Here is a 23,427-nt window from a genome sequence, read left to right on the forward strand (position 1 = left end):
ATTTTTTCTTTAACGTACTCCAGAAAAAATCTTTTATTGGCCGGATTAATTTCATCCATCATGCATAATTCTAAACTTCATCCGAAACACCATTCTAAATGACCCGAATGTAGAAAGAAACATCCTTGATATGACAACAAATCCGCATTCAATCATTTCCGGCCGATAAGAGTAGCTTCACTTGCACGCACAGGAATTCCCGCTGTACGTCGCAAAACTGTCTTATCGGCACTCTCCTGTCACTCATCCTGCCTGCTAGACAACATTCTAACACACAGCATAATTTACCGATTAGTGACGTTTGAGAGATTAATCACGACTGGCCTTCATTATTTATGAATGATCGCCTAAAAACCGCCATGATAACGATGGTTCAAAGAGCACCATCGTCGAATGACCTCGTCTGGCATTTGCCTTAACCGAGACGCTGTATTAACAGACAGCTAGCAAAGGAAGCATGACCAGCACTACAAATTATTACTGCTAATTGGAAGGAAACGCTACGTCAAGCGAGAGGCTTACTCCACAGGAGGTAATTTCTCTCGACAAGAATCACATTGCAATGGCTTCATTTTGCATCTCGGCGCACGGATAATTGCATCGTTCCCTTGAACTCGTGCCAACGCTAACGTAACGCGCAGCGGTACTCAAAATCCACTCTCTATCTCGCTCAAGGCGATTTAACGTGCCCCAAATCCAATCGATAATCCCGGCGCGAAACATACATAAAAATAGCCGCACCTCTTTGGCCACCGCTTTCAGCTGGTCAGCTGGCACAGATTTGCATCTGCCCAAAAACATATAGAAAGGAGCGCGATGGAGCGATCGAAACATCGGGTTCGCGTACAGGTGCCCAGCTTCCAGCCATTGGCACTGGCGAGAGGAGAACGAAGAGCCACAGAAACTATATTTAATCCTTTAAAGCCACCCTTCGCCAGGGGATCAGGGGGTCACCAAATGCCAAACCGGGAACGGGCATTGCGGCGACCAACCGCGGATTTCACATTCGTAACGAAGGTGGTTGCAGATTAGTCGCGTATCCGTTCCGTTTTTCAAGCTCGAGAAGGCTGGTCCAGGGGGATGGAGGGTGCAAAATTAGCCACAGACGTCATACGGTGGCCAACGAGGTGTAAAGTGGACACTCTAGGAACTCTGGTAGCGCAGAATAGACAAACACACACACACACAGAGAGAGAAACAGATCGAAACCACCAGTCGAAGTGCAACCAAAGTGCACTAAGCATGCTTGCAGGGTTGTTAAAGGGGGTGCTTCTCCCCGTGATGAGCGATATAAATCGACAGCGGCCGAAGACCACCACCGAAGAGGCCACAGCGCGTAAACCTTTGCTCTTTCGAAGGCGAACGAAGCGCGATCCCGATGTGCAGCACCGAGCACCGTTTGTGCGTCACGTTCGTTGGCCGCGGTTACGGTTCGATTTTCGCCGCACTCGAAGAGTGTGTGGTGTGTGAGTAACATCGAACCAAGACAGTCAACGCAACCGATGACCAACTTGTCCCCGCTTTTTCGCTGGCCCTCCCATTGCCGCGATCCCTCCCCCCAAATCAACTCGATCGCGGCCAAACTAACAACGCGAAACAGATGGAACATGTCAGGGCGAGTAATGTTTGATTGATTTAAGAGTATAAATCTGCGCCCCCTGCCCCCTCTTCCCGGGGGCCATCACGCACGGCCACGCTGGCTAAAGATTGGTGCTGACCGCTTGAGAAAAAGGAAGAATACTCGATGCTCGAGATGCTACCGCTGACACCCAATGACGCCAATCGAAATGTTTCGTTTTTTTCTTTCTTTCGCTCCTCTTTTTGCGCTTTTCCTTTCACCTAGACTCCCCTCCTAGACACGCACACACACACACACACCCATCGGTCGATCGGTCGAATGTCGCCTCAGGCCTCAACTACAGCCGGAAGACTTCTGTTTTTGCCCACAAAAAACCCATGCCGTTTCGTTGCTCGCTGGCAACTTTCCACGGTTGCCAAAGGCCGAAACATATGTTTCAGGCGATAATCGTCAATAATTGGCAAAGCAGAACCGCCGAGCCGGGGGCAACCGAGCTCGCAGGAATGCATGCTGCTTCTCACTTTGTTCGCGGTTAGGGTAGCGAGCGGTCGGCTTGTCAGCTTTAATAAATTCGTTAAGATGTCCCCGGGATCGAGGCTACCGAGCTACATTGGTTGGTGTGTCGCTGGCTGGCTGGCTGGTTGGATGATTGGCTAGTTGGCTACCTGGCAGGGACAGTCGGAATGGAATGGTATTTGAAATTGCAAAGAGAACACTTCTGTTGGCTGCTTTTGAGCGGAATCAATGCGTTCTTTCGTGAAATCCGTGCTATTTAGATTAAATTAGGCAAATTTCAACTCTATTCCAGAAGATTATGAATATTTGATATTAGAAGATACAAAAAATTGGTTGTAATGTTCATGAAAAACGGAGTCTATTTTTACTGGAACTTACGCTATTGCTTCCCATTTTCTGATATTTGGCGAGATGGGCTATACCAATTGTTACGGCACGGCATTGCAACCTTAAATTATACGATAGTATTGATAATGCTAACTAAACAGGGAGAGAATCTAGAATAAATAGATCCTGGAATGGAATACAAATCTAGAACAGGACCGAGCTCATGATAAAGACTTACATATTTGAAAAACTTCACTATTGCAGTATATGTGATTCTTAAAACGAACCGCGATGCGTTAAGCAAGAGTGAATGTGTTAGGCTCAGTGAATTCGATTAGCCTTTATGTTCGAAGTGTGCCTCAATTCAATAACCTTATCGCATGCACAGCAACGATCGACGAGCTATCGGTTTTTGCAAATAAAATGAGCTTCGCCTAGGCTGGAAGTTGATGCTTATACCAAACAAAGACGTTACGGCCGTAGCGGCTGCCAGCAAACCGGCGCAACATTGCAAATTGCTTATTTGATTGTGATTGTGAACAGACACATATTGGTGTTTGAGCGTTCCGTTCGGAGGCAGAGTGATGGTATAGACATTTAATCAGTACCAAACTTCCCTTTGGATGGGCCGGTATCATCACAGAATCAATCAGTGATCATCAATTAAATCAATAATTCTAAGTTAGTTAACTCGCGTTGCAAAAAGTGCGTTCGAGAAATGAAGCAGCTCGTTTGTTACCTCATACTTTGTGCGGTTTTATGTGTCAAAGCAAGTGATGTTGTGCACAAAACCAAGAACGACGCTGTTCCTTCGAGGGGTGGCACAATGGGAATTGGATTTGAGCTAATCCTAACCAAGCTCGATTGGATAGCAAACAAGTTACAGAAGTTGGAGAACAAGCTGGAGCGTATGGAGCACCAGTTCAACGAACATCATTCCAGTCAGGAACACATTAATAAAAAAGTATTTGCCGCATTTGACAAGCTCGAAAATCAGGTCACGTTCGATTTAAGTGAAACGCAAAATCGAACCCAAGAGAAGATCTTGACAGCGCTTGAAAATGTCGAAAATCAAATCGGACGTAATCTTACCGATTTCAAAAAAGGAAACCAAGAGCAGGTCCATGCAGTATTGCATAAGATGGATCGAGACGTGGGACGCGTGCTACAAAACCAAGACACGTTTTCCTCGTGTAAGGATGTACCTTCGAATGTGTCGGGTACATATTGGATTCATCTAGAGCTTGATAGTAAAACGTTTAAAGTGTATTGTGAACAAGAAGCGCATGATGGTGGATGGATTGTTATCCAACATCGCTATGACGGATCACTGGACTTTTATCGGAACTGGAACGAGTTCCGTGATGGATTTGGTGATTTGAACAAAGAGTTCTGGCTAGGCCTTGAGAAAGTGTATAGGATAACGAAGCGATGTAAGCATGAATTATTTGTCGAATTGAAGGATTATAATGGAACGTACAAGTATGCGCGTTATGATGCGTTCGAAGTAGGCAGTGAAGGCGAACAATACATCTTGAAGGCTGTTGGTAAGTGGAGAGGAACTACAGGTGATGAAATGCGTTATCATAAAGGGAATAAATTCTCGACCAAGGATCGCGATAATGATGAGAATAGTGGGAAACACTGTGCTCAGTTCCGAGAAGGCGCTTGGTGGCATTATACATGTTACGATGTGAATTTAAACGGTCGGTACATAAATTCTCGAGACATAAAATCTATGTCTTGGTTTACCCACGGCTCCTCAACACCAGTGAGTTTCTCGAGAATGATGATCCGCGAGGTCGAATGAATGTATGATTAATAAAAACATAAGACAAAATCAACAAACACAAAAAGAACAAATTTCAGAAAAAGAGTAAGGTACTGTTGAGAAGAAAGCACGGTGAAGATGCATTCATTATCGACCATAAACTTTATCCGAAACACCATTTCAGATGTGCCGAAGAAAGAAAGAAGCTCAGTTACCAATCCACTCAGAGACCAACACTCTTGGAGGCCACCATTTTTACACCAGAGATCGCCGTTGTCCCTTTGGGAGGATTAGGAGTTCTTCCAACGCCCACCTGGGAGCGAACCAGGCGGATTCCAAAAGCCGATCCGATTTACGCTTGCGGCAAATTTGAAACGCCGTTTCGAGGGTCGGTGATGACCCCCTCCACCATTTGTTGCTTTTTCAAACGCTCAACGCTCCTCGCAACGGCATCGTACGCACGCACCACATGAGATGAGTTGATCTTCGCGTGAAAAATTGGTTTTGTTTTCCCAGCACCCCAGCACCCCATCCCCCACTTCCCGGCACCCCGTGAGCTCCGATACACCAAGGAACGTTGAGACGCGGCGGCGGTGGAACTCTCTCAAACACACCGGGCACTCCGTCCGCACTCGTTCCAAGTCGTCAAAGTCAAATGCGTACCGCTGGTGACGATCCGGAAACTGTGTCCGGAAGGTTTGTACTCTTCCCTCGGGGTAAAGAAGAGGAGATAGGGAGGGGGGGGGGGGTGGCGTGCCGAGAAGGGTGTTCGAGAAATCCCGCACTCACCCACCGTTCCCTTTCTCGACCTTCGCCTTCACCATCGAATGACGTCAGTAGTGATATTGAAGTGCGGAGGTTGAGCTACCGTCGCCTTCGTCACCATCACCCCACCATTTTTCCCTCCCCCTGTTCCCACCGTGATGGCCACTGTCTGCCTCACAGGCAGCCAGGATTTTATGGAGACGGTTCTTGCCGTTGGGGATCGTTCCGACACTTCTTAAACTCTCGGGATTAGACGAGGGACGCAACGCCCGAATCGTAAACCACGCGGCATTATGGTCTCTACAGGTTTTTCGAAAAAAAAAAACACCATCCCTTTTCCCTGCCTCATCTCTTTTCCCTTTCCCACTCCGTTGCTCGCTGCCATCAAGATGTAGATTCGCTCGTTTCGAGCGAAAGGATGACGCATCAACACAGCTGTCTCAACAGCAACAACGGCGACGCACATGATTATGTGCGTCTGTGTGTGAGCTACCAGCGCGTCCCAGACACTTTCTTATAGTGGTGGTGGAGCATACTCCGGACCCATTATCTTCCGAGACGCACGCCACTATCGTGACCTTTCATCGTCGACTATTGCTCTTCTTTTCCTCTTTTCTTTTTGATTTTTTGTTGCAAAATTTCCACACCACCACCAACCACCATTCCTCTTTGACCTACAATGACGTACGTGCGATGATGCGCCAGATTACGCTAGCAACCAGCAACCGCGAGCGAGCGGCTTAGTTCCAGCACGAAAGACGCATGGCATGGGGCGTGGATGGCGACACGCACGCAAAAGAGCAGTCCGTCGGCCTGTCTAGTGATGTGTTTATTTAATCTGTCAGCCACGGTGTCGCCTCCAGTGATTCACCCAACAGCACGGACCCGGCAAACGGCGAACTGGCGGCGAGTGTTGGAGTTTTGGAAAAGAAAACGTTCACTCGGCCGGCGGCTCATTTATCATCACCACCACCGATCATGGCCACCCTGACCGTTGGTGGTCGCCTTTTCTTGTTAATTAGCCTGGTGGAAAGGTTGGTTGGTTTTTGGAATGCTGGGACAAGGACTCGAGGGAGCAACTAAGCAACATTCTCCGGATGGAAGATTTGGCCTCAGCATTAGACAATTCCGACAGGAGCGAAGCGATACGATTGTGACTCATTCATCCACCGACGGCGCTGCAAAATGGCTCAATTACCAATCCTTGAAATGCCATTCCGTGGCATCATAAATCACGCAATTCCTGTGTGGTCTCTCCCCCGGGTCCGAAATTTCGCCGACTTCTGGCATGCATAATCTTTTCCACATATTTGTGTTATGTTCAAAGTGTGCGGTCAAAACCTCGCATCAACAACCTTATCGCATTGGGAGCAAAAAGATATGAATTTGAATGGTTCATGTTTGTTTTGCAGCAAGAGTAATGATGCGATCACCAGCCGTTGTTTTTTGCAAATAAAATGAGGTTAGCCTTGGAAGGAAGTTGGTGCTTATCACCCAAAACTAGACGTTAAACATCACCCAAACCTTATCATCCAAAAATGACTGTATCAGCTGCCAGAATGAGATTGCGAACAAACACATATTTGTGTTTGAGCATTCCGTTCCTACGGGAATCACTACGGTTGGTGGTGTAGCTATTCAATCAGTATCAAACTTTACCTCGGATCGTCCGGTAGCATCACATTGATCCAAATTGACTCGCGGTGCTAAATGTGCGCTCCAGAAATGAAGCAACTCGTTTGTTATCTCATATTTTGTGCGGTTTTATGTGTCAAAGCAAGTGATGTTGTGCACGAAACCAAAAACGCAACTCCTTCGACGGGGGGCACAATGGGACTTGAGCTAATCCTAACCAAGCTCGATTTGATGGCAAGCAAGTTACAGAAGGTGGAAAACAAGTTAGAAAGTTCCGAGAACAAGTTCGATAGAATGGAGAACAAGCTGGAGAATATGGAGAAGCAGCTCAACGAACATCGATCCAGTCTGGATCACGTGAAAAAGGACATCTTTGCAGCACTTGACAAGCTCGAAAATCAGTTCGCGTTTAAATTAATCGAAACTCAAAATCGAACTCAACAGAAGATCTTGACAGCACTTCGAAAAGACTCGGTTAAATTAAGCGAGTTCCAAAATGGAATCCAGGAGAAAGTCCATCCAATATTGCATAAACTAGATCGAGACGTGGGACGCGTGCTACAGAACCAATACAGTCATTCGGCCTTTTCCTCGTGTAAGAATGTACCTTCGAATGTGTCGGGTACATATTGGATCCATCTAGAGCTTGATAGTAAAACGTTTAAAGTGTATTGTGAACAAGAAGCCCATGATGGTGGATGGATTGTTATCCAGCACCGCTATGACGGATCACTGGACTTTTACCGGAACTGGAATGAGTTCCGGGATGGATTTGGTGATTTGAACAAAGAGTTCTGGCTAGGCCTTGAGAACATACATCAGATAACGAAGCGACGTAGGCACGAATTAATGATCGAATTGAAGGATTATAATGGAAGTTACGAATATGCGCAATATGATGCATTCGAAATAGGTGGTGAAGACGAACAATACATTGTTAAAAGTGTTGGAAAGTTCGACGGCATTGCAAGTGGTCAAATGCATTATCATAAAGGGAATAAATTCTCGACCAAGGATCGCGATAACGATGAGAATAGCGAGAAACACTGTGCTCAGCTCCGGGAAGGCGCTTGGTGGCATTATACATGTTACGATGTGAATTTAAACGGTCGGTACATCAATGCTAAAGACTTAAAATCTATGTCTTGGTTCACAGACTGGCCCTCAACCGTTAATCCAGTGAGTTTCTCGAGAATGATGATCCGAGAGCTTGAATAGACATTCTAAGAAAATCGCGAATAGAAGGAATGCAAAATAAAAACTCAAATTTCGCACTTTTGTGTTGTAAAAATTCATTCCTTGAGCATAAACCCAAACTTTATCCGAAACACCATTTCAGATATGCTGGAGGACGAAAGAAAGCCTTTTCTTGGCATTACTCGGCGTGTCTCGTGATTGAAATTCAAACCACCGCTTTATCCTATGCATCATCCTCATTTCTGGACCTGGTGGGAGGTGCAACGTCCTCGGAGACAAAAAACCATGGCCATCGTAAATTTCGATACGATTTGACACTTTTTTGAAAACAAATTTATGCGCCCGGTGACACATATACGGAAAACACGACATTTTAAGTGCGTGCCGGCGGAGCAAACCGAAAGCCGAACCGACGAACCTCCAGACAAGCTGCTTACGTGGCCGGCAGGAAAGATTAACCGGTCAGCAGCAGCCATCGAGAGCGGTAGGATGAAGGTTGCAGCTCGTATCGTATTTTATGGCTTTTCCGTTTCTTTTTTTTTCTCTTTCTCCCGAACGCATCAAACGGCCGCCCGCTGTCCGGATCGTCTGTCTGACCGGTCCGTTGCTGCGGAGCAACAGCCGTACAGCGTTGGTCGTCTAATGGGTCGTAAAACTGTTTTTCCAACGTCGTCTCACCAGTGGCACAGATGAAGAGTCGACCGGAGCAGAATGTGGAATGCCGCTACCGAAAAGGTCGATGACAACTGTGTTCGCCGGTTCCGTTTGTGACCTTGTGTCCGATGTGTCTTATGGGTAGATGGACACGCTGCGCTTTAAACCCCCACTAAGTGGCCCGAACCGGACTAATCGTGTCATGTGTGAATGAGTGTGTGTGTGTGTGTGTCGAATGCAGTGACAGTTGGTAATAAACTGGAAAATATTAATATTTATATTTATCAAGACAGGTTTTGCAACTAAATTCGCTGAAAATTATCCGTCAATTAACCAAGCGCCAGGCGCACTGTGTTCGATAATGATGGAGGCGCCTTCTATGATGGAGGCGCCTTCTATGATGGAGGCGCCTTGTATAATGGAGGCGCCTCACTTTTCGCCCGAATCCATCGAGTGAACATCGCTTCAAAAGGTGGGCCTCAGGCGTTTTCGTTAATTTTAAACTAGATCTACCTCGCTCCTTCCGCTCTCCAGCTCTCCTACTCACACTACCAACGCCGGTCGTTCGACGACTAAAAGGACTAAAACCAGTTAAAAGTTTGCTGCACCGCTCTCGCTAACTGTTTATAATTAAAAGGCGCACCTTGCGCTCGGTTCCCGATTCCCGGGATGGCTCTCCCCGATGCAAACCCGATGCATTAATTTTAGTACCACCTTCCCACCCTCCCGTAATGACTAAACTGTAACCGCTCTTCCTTTTTCTCTCTTTCTGGCCGCGTGAGATTGGCACGGTGCAAACCACCACCACCACCACCATCAAGCCGCAGCAAGCTGGATTGACGTGCAACGTTGCAACGGTGCTGGCACACTGAAAACCAATCGATTGCACCAGAGAACGAGCTTCCCCCCTCAGGCCAACCTCTAGCGCCGCTGCTAGCAAAATACTCGGGAACGATCCAAGCGAACGACCCACCATGCTGCCGATTATCGTAAACCGCGCCAGGTTGGTGTGCCCCAGGAGTTTCAGCCCGGATGCACCTGCACACCGCCACCGGAAGCCGCTCGGGGTTAAGCGAAGCTAGAACCACTGCATGCACCAACCGGGACACGGGGGCATCCGATTTGTGGTCGAATGGTTGCAGAAAGTGCATTAAACGCTTTGAACGCTGCTGCAGCTGAACCAACAATCGCCACCAAACGGTAGTCACGGGCGGTAAGTAATCATCGCAGTTGCACTCGTAATTTTGAACTTCAATCGTTAAACATTGTTTGCTGTTTACCGGATTCGGTTTCACGCATTTCCAAGGTCAAGCATTACACACAGCATGAATCCCCAGTGCCTGGAACTGCCTGAACTGGAAAACTATTTACCGGGCTCACACCCCCCAAAAACCACCGAACCACCGAATGCTCCATCGTTTCGATCGATTACGCCATTCATTAGTCATCGTTCATCGTTCGGTTCGGTTGCCGAGGCGAGGCCATTAGGCGCCATTCATCATCGAGTAATGAGGCGGTACGATGGTGAGCAGTGACATCAAACGAGCCGCTGGCATCGATGACAATCGAAAACAGGGAAAGGAAAATGCAAAAATCCACCAACATCATCGGATGCCGGGCACACTTCAATGATTACCAAACACCCACCACCACCACGGCACAATTCAACACCTGGCATCAAGCATCTGAACCCTTCCCCCCTCGGGTAACAATAACAACCCGCTCGTGGTTGGCAGCGTTAGAAACTCCCTCCACCGCACCGATCGAAAATTAAGGCAACAATTTTCCCGGAATCCGCCGAAACCACCGACCATCAATCAAAGGCATACTCACAAAGTGTTATCGGTACGCGCTTAAATCGGGCAGCCCCTCGTCTTAATAAGTGTGCGGTGACTAGGTGAAGGGCTATCGGCATTTTCCGGGTCTTTTTTTGCTGCTGCTGTTCATGTTGTTCGTTTTATACTCTTTTCTGGAGTAAAATATAATGACGAAAAATGTACCGCAGCCCTAGGATTTTTTTTAGAGATAGAGTAGTCACTTTTTTATGGTTTAGAACCGGTAGATAATAAACGGCGGAAAATTTAAATTAAAATTGTGCAACGTACACCATCACATGGATGATTTATGGATTCACCAATTTCTAGGCCAAAATTGTGACAGTGTGCCATTGTGACGCCAGAAAATAGAAATTAACATCGAACATTGGCTTAGACTCCTATAATCTGAATAAGGCATAAGGATAGCTACGCGATTTGAGAACAGATTTGTGGCGAGAGAATCCCCTTCAATATTGGTGAGACTCTTTCTTGGTCGAGTCAACGAATGTCACTTCTGGCAGTGTGCGTATCATGACATCGAGCCAGCGAAGGATCGAGAAAAGAGAAGACAGAAAGCGCCCCCCAAAAAGCAGACCATCGAGAACGAATTAGTGGATGTCGAACTTTTCGCACTCGAACCGTTGGACGGTGGCCGGTGGACGATCCAAATGAAGATTAATCGAGAGTTCATAAATAAAATTGAGCGAAGCTATTTTTAGCTCCATCGCGGGTGACACGTTGCGCACTCCGTCAAAGAAAAAAGGGGGATGTCACTCGGCGAAAATCCCTGAGAAAAGGATACTTTAATAGCAGGCTGCAACGTTAATGGTGATGGATTCCGGTGGGTGGAACGGGACCACCCGAAAAATCGATCCATTTCCGTCGTTTCTCCACCACTCGGGACGAGTTCCTTTTGGTCCTTTCCATGACGATTTCCTTTCGGAGTGATGGAGATTTATTTTTAATCCGAACGATACGAAGACCCCAGACTGGCACGATGGACCGATAGACGATGAAGGACCGAAGGAGATGCCTTTTGAGAAGCAATCAGGCGTTACTACGGATGCTCCGGATCCTGATCGGATCCGTGATTTACTTAACATTGATTTTGACGAGCGGCGCACCGGCCGGCACCGGGACCCGGTGCCTGTATGGCGGATGAAAGCCTTCGACCGCGGTCGTGACCATGAATGACTTAACTTGACCGCTCCAAGGCAAACCCAATCCGGCGAGCGAGCGAGCGCTTTAAACGAAATACGAATACAGAACCGAGTTCAAGGGGAAAGTTTGCTCGTAAAAAGTAAAAGCTTTTCCTCTATCCCAGCATCCCAGCATCGAACTCGCCTCGCTGGGGTGCGTCGTTGTAAAAGAAAAAAAAAAGCGAGAAACAATTTGCTCAACGCGTCTTCGACTGGGCAGAACCGATTCGTGGGGGGAGCGAGATTTACGTGACGGAAAGCAGTAGCAACAATGCTGATGCTAGCCGAGAGCTTTAGCACGAACAGTGCGCGATCGAGTGCGTGTGCTTAAGGATGCCCACCACTTGTAATGCCAGACCCGGAGGCAGCATTGTCCTTCAGCAGCAGTCGGTGCCGTTTACTGGTTCGTAGGAAAAGTGATCCACTTTGCGCCACAGCACAATGAACTTTCATCCAATGGAATACGTTGCGCTCATCATGCGTTCTTCTGTCGTTTTAATTGCAGCTACAGCAGAGAGTTCGTAGACCGAGATCCCGAGGATTACTGTGGAACCGCTTGAGCTGCTGATGCAGGTTCGTTGCTACATTGTTTTAATTACTATTTTTATTTGAATTGGAATACAAACATCGTAATAAATACTATAAAAATCGCAATGAAATATACTGTTACCGGTTATTTTTAGCATTATTCCGCGATTTATAAGCATCCATTAAATCCATGCATTATACGAAAAGATACGTCAAGAACTGTTCCAATCTAGTTTATATTTTCTGTTGATTGTTCCATTCAAATTTATGTTTTCAAACAACATATAAAATACTTCTAAGGTGCTTGCAGCGCTATTGTTGTAGTTCACTCAGTCTATGAATTTTTTTAAACATATATAAGGACGAACGAGCCGTACGTTTACTCAGTCTATGATTTTGATGTGCTTAAAATACTGAAAACTGTCCATCAATCTCCAAAAGTTGGTCCACAAATCCGATCGTTACACCCAACTTAATGTCTTTGCAACATTCTTCGTTCGCCCACGAGGCAATTGTATTGCACTCTTGTGGCGGCCTCGTTACGCCCCACGCACACCCACACAAATGGCGTAATTATTGTATTATATCCAGCGCCAAAAAAGTCATTTCCCAGAAAAAACCACCCACCAGCGCGGTGCAGTGCGGGGGCCATCCCCGGCCATGGTAAGGTTGTTACACTTGGCTAGATAAAATTGGTGCCAGACTCCAGCCGGTCCAGGGAGGGTGAGGCTATAAATAGCGGAAAAATCGATAGTTGTCAGGGCTCGGTCGCGCCTGTCGCATCGAACGCATCTTATCGTGCAATCATGAACGGTAGGCCGACCGCAATCTGGCGTGAGTCATACTGGGCTGGGAAAGAAGGAACAAGGACCCGGAGAGGAAAAAAGAAGAAAGGCTGTCTAGGGCAGACGACAAAACCACAATTTGACATCCATTTCCATCAGCCCTCGTCCGCGTAATCCTTCGCTCAGTGAGCGTACGAGCGAGCGAGCGAGCGAGCGAGTGAGCAACAAAGAGCACGTCTGTGAGTGACTTCCATCCGACCAGAGGTTAGATGAATTTATATTGGAAAAGGAATTGTTCCCCTGGGGCTCTGACTTGTGATGTCGACGGTGATTACCATTTTTGGATAACACTTTCCCCCGAGGTTCGAGCTTCACGCTACGAACCTGTGGTGAGCGGAGCCTGAAGTCGATCTAAAGTTTTCTAAAAGTTGATTTATTCAATTTGTCTTCAGGAAATTCTGTGGCCAACCGGCAGTTGTGGTAGGTGCGGAGACATTTTAATTGAATCAACTCCCTCTCAGCTATAAGGGATGGTTCCTGGATCGATAGTGTCCGGAGCCGTCTCTGGGCTCGCATCTAAACTCTTTCGGACCGGACCTTGAAGAAGATGGAAGATGTTTAATCGTCGGACCCAAATCCATAAAGTACGAAAATTGTTGCCAACGCTCATTAACGACAAGGGAAATCGTATAGCTTCGCCGGCCTCAACCACCAACAAGCAACAAGCAAGGCGGGTCTGACCTAATTGGGTCGAGCCTCTCTGTGTGGTGTTAATGGTGGTTTCCGAGAAGTTTGTCCCTCACCAGCTCGCCGTTCGGTCTACAGAACACACTTTTTGGTGGCATACAAGCCAAGAATAGCGTCCTCCCTTCCTCCTTCTTTTGAGGCTCACCATCTTGCCGAGTGTCTTGGCACTTCAAAACCACGACGCAACGTTTTCTTCCCGGGATCCACGGTTGTGGTGTGTGTGTGTGTGTGTGTGGTGGGTTGTGCCAGATACCGGCACCCATAATGAGGTGCACCTCGCAAACACGTTCCTTTCACCCCTAGACAACGCTTCACACCTCTCGCGGCACACACACAAACACACACACCCACTTTCGCTGGAGGGTATGGCTGCGGATAAAGTACTTGTAAACAGAGCGCGTGAGTATTACTGGAAGCGACAAACATTTACGCGAATGGTGGGCGTCTGGCTAAACACACGTACGCCTTTTAATCGACATTAACGGGAACAGATGCAGTCTAGGGAGAATCGCTCGAATGGTATCTCGCTGATAAGAAGATTAGGCGAGTGTCTGAAGTAGCAGGAAGTTAGCATTTTGAAACGAGTTTTTAAGCATCCGTCTTCTTTGAAATGTCTTTGAAATGTTGACTTCCGTGGGTGAAAAAACTTGAGTGACAGTTTAGGCGCATCAATCTGTTGAATCGTTTCGGTTGATGAATGCCACGTGTCAGTTGAGAAAAAGCAGGAAACGCAACAGAGCTTCTAAATTGTAGCGATCGTACTAGAAAAGACATCGCAAAAGATGGATCATATGCGACATCGATGATACTGTGACGCGCTGTTGCTTGATTCGAGGTTAACTTGAGGTACGCGAAACAACTTTAAATTGCAACAAATTGTCATTTTCTTCACGTCATTACCTCATTTACTGGCAACTGAACTGACACACATTCAAGGTTGTACTACAACTAGAAAAAAACAAAAAACAAACGTCGATTGCAAACGCATCTCTTTTTGCTGCTTATTGCAACGATTTCTTATTGATTTCTTAGCAATTTCTTCTGAATAAACGAAAGATCGCAGTGCAATGAAATGATTACATATCGCAACTCACTTACATACACGAACACAAAACAATTGAATATCATTTCGACAGTTCTTAGTACCTTTAGTAGTTAAAAAACGACCTGGTCCAACGGTAACAGCAAGACACCCAATCAGTCAGACCAAAGCGTGCGCCAACGCCGGTGCGTCAACGTCACACGATGGAAACAAGATCTTCATTTGCAGTCTCCTTTCTCCGCCGGTGCTCGTGCTGTTGCCGTTGACGTTCGTACGAAAATAGCAAAACGATGGAAATGTTTTCCACCGGAACGCTGCTGCTGCTGCTGTGTCGCCCGGCACGCTCGTTACGGCATCAATAGCCGGGGCATGGTTTCCACGTCCTTTGTTCTTGTCCCGTCTACAGGCTCCTTCGTCTTTCCACTCTGCTTTGTGCAACGAAAAAGTCGTTTTTACCACAAAACGTAAGCCGTCGCGTAGCTTTTTGAAGCTCGTGAATCCGTACGACGTACGCAGACGAACGCGGGATCTGTTTTCTCCTTTTTTTTCATTTCCGAATCCTTCCATCCAATTAATTGGAGTTAGACGAGCGAAACTACCTGCATACAGGCTAGGAAGTCGAGCAGTAGCTAATACTCGCAATCTCCAGCAATCTATTTCTGTCCCTTTTGTGAAGTGCCGGGACAAAGCACGCGGCCATTAATTAGTCCTCGGATGGATACCGCGAGTCCCGGGCCGGGCCGGGCCGGGCCATGCCAGGCCGTTGCCACAGTATATCATAATTACATCGGAAACAGGTAATGTAGTCCAAGTTTTAATTAATCCAATCACACACACCGTCTCATCACTTTCGGCGAATCAGACGCGAAGACACTTCAGCCCCAGCTGAAGCTGAGCAACTCAATGATCTGGCCTGTAACGATTGGGCCATTCCGCAAACTACACCCAAATGTTAGTTGTGCGATTACTCACTTAAGGATACCGATGACACCGGTCCTTATTAATGACACACGCGCCCGGCTAAATGGCTCCAATTACTCGCATCGGGACGGTTGTCGCGCGCGGTCGCGAACTTTGACATTTTGACATTTCTGTTTGCTGGCTTCATGGGATTCTTCGAAGCATCCGATAATTTATGAGCCCAAGATTAGAGAGCCGCAGACGAGCGCCCCGCAAAATGGTTGCCCTTTTGGGGTCACGGAACACGTTTTCGAGGTCGTCGTTTTGGGGCATTGCGAAGTCCAGTTGGCACCGTCCAACCATCAGTTGACAGTCGCGCAATTTATTTCGCGCTCTCGACAACTCAAAAGCACCCTTCGCTGAAGAGGGAGAAGAGTTGTGCCCGGCTGGCCCGAGGTGTCGTTCACCTGCCCTCTGTCTCCGTTCCGGTAGTTTTTTTCGGTACAACAACCGACGGCAAGGTGCTGTTGAAGGCTCCTAACCTAACCCACCTGCTTCAGTACCACTGCCTGGTATCGAAAGGTCAGCCAGCGTGACCGCCTGGTACCGTATGTATCGGGCTCGTGATAAATGGCCTCGAACCCATGACAAGCACACCTGGATGATGATGATGATGGTCTCTCGGTGGTCGTTTGAATGTTTCCTTCAAGGACCTTCAAAAAGCACACAGACATAACGCGCCTATCTATTACGACCATTTTGGGGGCCTCGCCTGATCCTTGACGGAGTCCTTGGACGAGCAACATCAAACGTTACTGTTTGCCCGGCACAAATGCCAGTGTGTGTGTGTGTGTGTGAATATCCGCTGGAGGAAGGCCGGTCGACCGGCCACCAGGATGCAGGACAAACATTCGAAGACAAGAAACAGTCGTCCCAAACAGCACGAACGAAATAACGGGCTTGGCATTCATTTATCCCTTCAAACGGGTTTCATTTCCACTCGTCCTCCACACTGTGCTAACGGCGCGTCTGTGTCCGTGTCCGTGTGTGTTTGGCGGCTAGTCCGGATAAAGTCCTGGTCGGTCGGTTAGTCGCTCGCTCCTGTCGCACGTCGCGCCATTTCGTATTAGCAGCAGCAGCGGCAGCAGCAGCAGCAGCAGCTGCGGTAGGCTCATTCAGGTACCTGATGTGGTACGTGTGTCCTGTGTACGTGTGTCTACTTTTTGTGTGTCATCCGTCAGGAGCAGGCGAGGCTCTGGCAACCGCCGGCAAGCGCACACTCCTGGGAGCAGTAACTAGAGCGAAGCATGCCATGAACCATCAACCGTTCAGCACGCTTCACTTCGTCCTTTGCCTACAGCAAGCCACACGGACGCACATATACACATACAGCCAGGACGTACAGCCTCCTGCGAAAGTCAGTTCACTGCATGTAGTCGCTCGCTAACGGACTCCACTCCGGAAGCACATACACACACACACGAACGGAACGGAACGGAACGTAGAGCGGCACCACATTCCCGCGAACCCCCCCCTTGCATATCCTTGCTCGCTGCCCCTAACAAGAACGGCTAGGGAATAGCCAGAACAGCGCGCTGCTCGCCGGCCTCCGGACTCCGGACGAGCGATTGCATGTTCAACATGCAAGCTTCCGGCTTCATCCATCGGCCTTCCAGTTCCAGGTTCCCGTGCGCCCCCAAAATAAACTGGATCTGGCGAGCTATTTTTAGCATCCCCTCACGCCACGAATTCCTCCCAGTAGCCCAGCCAATCGATTGAAACTGCCTATCGGTAACAGTTGGTAGCAGGCTATGGGCGGGCGGCTCATTGGCGAATGAGCTCCCGCTGAACTCACACACACACACACACACACACACATACACTGCTAATGGTGCGAAGCACATGGTACATGGTCCTTGTAGTAGCTTAACTTATAACCATCTGGAACCATGCCTTCACCTTCTGGGCGTTAGAACAACCTTCGACAGCGCACACCGCACACCGCACCATCCAGGGATTTCCGAACCGTTGAGCCGCCGAGCGAGTTCTACCGTTGAGTGGCAAGATTAATCTAATTTTACCATTTTCTCCCGTCCCCTGGACCCCTTACGATCCCCTTCTCGTCCTTCTCATAATTTCCCAGTCAACTGTGAAAATACGGTTACTGCAGCAACAGGATGGGCCGATGAGTGGGTGGTGGTGGTGGTGCTGTAGGTGGTAATAGATTCAGGGCCAGGATGGCATGGATTCAGCGCTGTTCCGGAAGCAATCAAGTCCGTTCGCAACTGCCACTGGGCTAGTATCCACGGCCACGGCTGGATAGCGGACGCACTGACGCAGCTACTACACCACCCACCACTCCGCCGCCACCTCCTCAACCCAAAGAGACGATTGCAAAACGCAGGCTTGCATAAGTGAGTGTGCTACTTCGCTTCATCAGGTTCGAGCGACGCTTGCTGCTGCTGATGATGATGATGATGATGCTAAGGCCGCAACTGGTGGACGAGTGAGAGGTGCGGACCAAAATGAAGTAAAGCAGATCTTGCACTTGAGGCACTGAGGGCGTTGATTGTGCATTCCAAGTAGTACGCGCATCGTAAGCGGAGAAACAATTTCCCGCCCGACGGTTCATGGTAAGGCGCTTTTCCCACTTCAAACTTTAACTTCAATCGCGCGCGCGGTGCTCGATTGCAAGGACACTTCGCGGTGGTGCACGGTTCGAGCGGTGGAGCAAGCGGCAGAACGAGCGGAAGATTGTGTTCCATTCAAACATCCAGGCGGTTCCAAGGATTGGGTTTCCCCGAAAAATTGTACCATCTTTATTGTTTCGCATTGTGATCATTGCACGAATTGCCCTTCATGGAAGTGGTCGACAGAAGGGAAGAATGTCGTGTGTAGTAAGTCGGTAGCATGAGTTTTACTCTCGATGGAAAGCCGGAAAACGATACTCCATGTAAACGTACGAGGGATGCAGGGAGTAATTGGGGTATGTATTCGTTTTTCTCAAATTCTCTCGGTTCCTCTTTTTTGCTACATGCAACAAGCTAGATTCAAATTTCTGATACAAATTTCGCTATCTATGGGATATGTTGCGACCTTTTTTCATCCATAGAAGATTAGAAAAAAAAGGTCATTCGACCGAGAATTGGCAGCCATTTTCTAGGAAACACAGAGGAGAAATAGATTGAGCTAGATGAAATACCGCCTACGAGAGTGAGACATGCAACACCGGATCTGGAAGCAATTAGAGCAAACTGTAAGTCTTCAGGAATTTGCTGGCGAAACTCGCTAAGAGTTTTATGGACGAATGAACGTCAAATACAAGTCTTCGTTGCATGATTTCTTAGACGAAATACCACTTGAAGTCCATCAAACCGAAGCAAGAAGCTGCAGGAGATGTAATCCGATCAAAGACTCAATTTGAGAATTGGCTTAGAATTGATCGCCCCCCCTTAGTATGAACTTATTTAGCAAAAATAGAACGTCATTCAGTGTGAAGTCAAATGATATTTTAATTGGAAGAAGCAAGTCTAAGGTTTAAGTTCCGACGAAAGGAATTTGCGAAGCAAAAGAAGATTGTCTTTTAATCAAAGCGATCTTTGACAAAATAAGTAAACCCAATAAACCCTTATAAACCATTTGAAGCAACTAAAACACATGTTATTTTGAATGTTTCTATCTACTCGACAAAATGTCCAGATTCTGACACGATTGAGCGAATTAATCTGGTATCGCGTTACCAGCAAGTCCCTTCTGTCAACAGAAAGACAACAATCTGTTTCGCTCGCTACTCGCTTTGAGGTAACCAGAGAGTTTTTCCGCTTCTTTTTTTATCAATTCAATAGCCACTTCCGTCTTCCATCTTGGCCTGTCTCCAACCCAACCCAACCCAACAAGTCATCAAGTCGTCAGGCCCCAAAAACCGGCAGAGGTCGAACCGGGAAAAAGTAATCTCTTAAAAACAATAAACCACAAGACGCACCCCACTTTCCGCAGCTCCGTCCTAAGCAAACATGTCCCCGGGGGGGAGGGGGAGGGCGCTATCTTTCGTGTGCCCTATGCCATCGTTAAATTGACACCGAAAAGGATTCAATTTCACGCCGATGGCCCTCCGAAGGGTTGCTGTCGCCAAAACTCGTCCTTTTCTAGGCCGACGGAGCGAATGACCTTCGCGTAGAGCACCATCCGACCATTGCAAAAGCACCCGAACGCGCGCCCCCTTTTTCGTGTCGTGTCCCTTCACAGGTGGGCGGAAAAAGATCAATTTTGGCCCTGGCATACCCCTGCCCCACCCCCCTCTAAATACAGGCGTACCACCAGCGAGCGAGACTTGGATCGTTCGACGTATCTTCCGTCATCGACGGAGGGATAAGCATCATTAACACCACAAGCCGTCCGGCGCAGTGGTGGGAGCGAGTGAAAAATGGAGGCAGGGGGTGCAAAGTAAATAAATGAAAATGAATTTTGGCTGCTCGTTCCCCACGCACCAACGGAAGGACGAGGGCCGCGTAATGGACATTCATCATAACGCACACCAGGCCGGTTGGTTTTTCCCCAAGGTTGCCAGACGACTTGATAGCTCTAGCTGGCAACACCACAGACTAGACAAAACGAGCGGTTGCAGGGAGGGCACCTGGAGGATTGGCCACCGATCTGCTCGCGCCAGCATCTCATTAAATGATTTTCCTGTAAAATCTAAATGGCCGTAACGTGATACACACGCAAACACACGGAACGAAACGGAAGTCTAATGAAAAGAGCGGGAAAAGTGCGAAGAAAATAAACAAACCTCACGCAAAATCGCAAACTCCCCGCGAAGATAATAAAGCCCCGCACCAGCAGCCCCTCGCTTCGCAGTGAAGGTGGGATTTGACTTTTTTCCCTCGCGCCTCCACCTTTCCCTCCCCATTTCGCTCCTTCCACGGCCGAAACCGAAGAAAGCAGAGCCGGCATTCTGTGAGTGTGAGTGAAATTTATTTCCACTTTTATTTTTCAATTTGTTTTCCCGCCAACCAAACAGACGCATCCATCTTCTCGTCCTTTGTGTGTGGCGGTGTGTGTGTGTGTGTGTGTGCCGGGGTGGGGTGGCCAGGTGGAGTGGCCGCGCAGTCTCAGCAGCAGCAATGGCGGTGTTCGCTCTGTAGCGAAAGTCGTCATGACCTTGTACCGTGGCACCTCGACACTCACCAAACACCGGGACGTTTGCATTCCACATTCGCCATTTTCCATTTTCCGTTCGAGTTGTCACCCAGTGGCAAAAGCGTAGTGGCGTTTCGGGACCATTATGCTCAGCACCCCCCTCTCGAAACAGTTGTTGGAGTTTATGCTTTCCATTATTGATTCGGTCCATTCTCCTAAATTGCCGGCATTTCCGTTTCGATTATGCGAATTCGGGAGATCGCTACCGGCCTGAAACCGGATGGGGCTGTTGCTCGTTTACCGGCGTCACTCGATACGGGACGTTTCCCTTCTGCTCTCTCTCTCTCTCTTTACTCCCTGCTCTCTGTTTGGAGGAAACGGCCGCTAATGCCGGCATGGCCAGACCACAAACTAACCTAATAATCGGCGATGCGGTGGCCATATGGAAGTTGTCCAAAAACCTTCAAACCATCCAACCACCGGCCACCAGGCCACCCTTTCAACAACGTCGACGATGTTTACCTTTCGTCAATGATCCTCGATCGATCAACGGTCCGCGCAGCGCGTCAGCTTCTCGATTCCGGCCACCATTTCACGCCATCGCCAGCAGACTGGCAGACGAGCCTCTGATGAGCCCGGATCTCGCGGATGGCGGATGAATTCCATTATTTTCGACCATTTTGGCGAAGGAAAAGGGATGCCTCTGATGCCACCATACGTCGCCAAAGCCAAAGCGTCGCGAATCTACGTCACTTACATCATCAACATCGACTGGAAGGGATTGTGGCTACTGGATAATATATTATCAAAAAGCGGATTCCAGCCCCACACCCAAAACGGGGGTCCTCAAATGGATAAGGACCAGCGCAACACATGAGCATAACTCGTGCTCCCCGTTCCCTCCGCGGTAAGCCCAACGATGATTCCGGCCACGAACGTGCGCTTCCAGAACCTCGCGTCCTCACGTCACGTCTGGTTCAAGTGCTGGTTCCGGCCTTCCTGTACGTGTGCGGCTGAGCTAAAAATAGCGCCAGCATAATTCTACCAAGCACCAGCAGCCAGAAAGCAGTTCGAGGGCAATGGCAAACAGCAACCATAGCGTCGAACGAATACAAACGAAACTCGCACACTAACTCAACCGCACAAACACACACAAACTCACTCTTCTCAGTGTTCTATGTCGTCTGTCTGGCTGACGGGAATGACGATTTCCTGCGAAAATAAGGAAGCATACCTGGAAACGCCGGAACGGAGAACGACGACGATTAGCGACGGCGAGCGACGTTTCGCTGGTATCGCCGGTGTGTTGGCCCATTTTTTTGATAAGGATAGCTTACGGTGCCGGCAATTAGAGGATGAGAAGCGTGGCATTTTCGCGGGCACGCAAAAACAGCAACAACAATCGGCTCTAATGTTCACAAAATGTCGGGACGGAGGGCTAAAGATAGAACACCCCTTCGAAAGAAGTTGTGCCACAAGAAATTGGACAATTAAGACAGAGAATATCATTATCCCTAAAGCTCCCCTATGATGAAGTTATCAATGTCATGGTGAGAGTGGCACGCGTGCGCCAACGTCCGCCCATCTTAGCCGAACAGCAATGTCGACGTCAGCATCGTTATTTAGAATTTTGCTAATGCTGCTTGAGCTGTACATCTTAAATCGCAGGAATTGGAGCTCTCGATGGATCCTGAGTATGTCTTTGTTGCTTCCCCCCTTGCGAGGAAGAGACTGCCATTGCCAGTGTCAAGGTTGACACACCGGGGAAGGGGACCGGATGGGTGGTAGTGAAAAGACCGGAAATGAAATCGGACGACCGGACCGGACCGTTTTAATTAAGGAAGCAAAGCAGCTTCTCCTGGGCGCTCCTCCGGCCAACCAGCCATGCCTGTCGTCACCACAAAGCGATAAGACGGACCGGGACCGGGGGCTCGGGATTACCTAGTTGGTGATGACGCTCGACCACACCGTCGACCACACTGGATGGCCGTCGACAAGGACAACAACAACGACGACGACGACCACGTCGACGACGACAGTGACCAAACATGTGAAATTCAAATGGCTGTCAATCAACGGTTGAGGTTTACGTATGCGGTCCGGCCGGACCGGGTGCATTGAAATGTATCCTATTCCATCCCCGGTCGGTGTCGGTGTCGGTCCTGGGGTCGGTCCACCGTAATCCATTGGGGGGATTGTGTTTGTGCCGTACCTTTCTTTTGTAATTACCTTGATAAACTGTTGATGCAAATGACTCAACGGATCCTCTTCTTTTGGATTCCTTCATTAAGGGGGAAACGGCTATAATTATGATTGACAAGGATACCGATTGCCTTTGCTTTGTTTATCGGCAAGGCCTCTGTAAGAAAACACTCCCCTGGGGCGCACTGAACCCTCAAAGCATCGAGGTTGTGTACCGTAGCTAATTGTGCGACGCAACATCTTCTAGAACGGATATGTATTGTTTCTATTTTCGAAGATAGTTCAAAGGTTTGTGACATTATAAAGCCAGGTTTTCAGGGGTACATATTATGCATATGCCTTGCTCCCAGGACGTTGAATGGAATATTTTATGCATTAAGTAAAAATGACTGCAGCCAACTATTCCTTGAGCTATGACGTCTGTGAAGTAGTTCCTACTATCATAGCGCATATGTTGCAGTGGAAGCAATGAGATTGTTGCGTAAACCACTCGGAAAACAACTACAACTGAGACATTCGACGTGTGCAGTATATTTTCCAACAATTTTACACTGCATCATGTTGCACAAAATTAGCAAAAAACTATTCTGAAAATGTCAGAAACCTCTGTATGTGTCAGATATT

At 48.1% G+C, this 23,427-nt stretch overlaps 2 protein-coding genes across 2 annotated transcripts in view; one reads left to right on the forward strand and one right to left on the reverse strand.

Moving 5' to 3' along the window:
* LOC125948449 (serine/threonine-protein kinase meng-po) overlaps positions 1 to 23,427 on the reverse strand; it is a 33,479-nt gene that overhangs the window by 7,378 nt on the left and 2,674 nt on the right. The gene's annotated exons all lie outside the window — the stretch shown is intronic.
* Positions 3,055 to 23,427, forward strand: part of LOC125959455 (angiopoietin-1-like) — a 35,922-nt gene continuing 15,549 nt past the window's right edge. Inside the window, exons 1-2 of the mRNA XM_049692279.1 lie at positions 3,055 to 4,128; positions 6,736 to 7,428. Of these exons, the coding sequence (XP_049548236.1) occupies positions 3,141 to 4,128; positions 6,736 to 7,428 (1,681 nt within the window). The 5' untranslated portion in view covers positions 3,055 to 3,140. The remainder of the gene's footprint in view (positions 4,129 to 6,735; positions 7,429 to 23,427) is intronic.

Source organism: Anopheles darlingi, chromosome 2, assembly GCF_943734745.1.
Source record: "Anopheles darlingi chromosome 2, idAnoDarlMG_H_01, whole genome shotgun sequence".
NCBI lineage: Eukaryota > Metazoa > Arthropoda > Insecta > Diptera > Culicidae > Anopheles > Anopheles darlingi.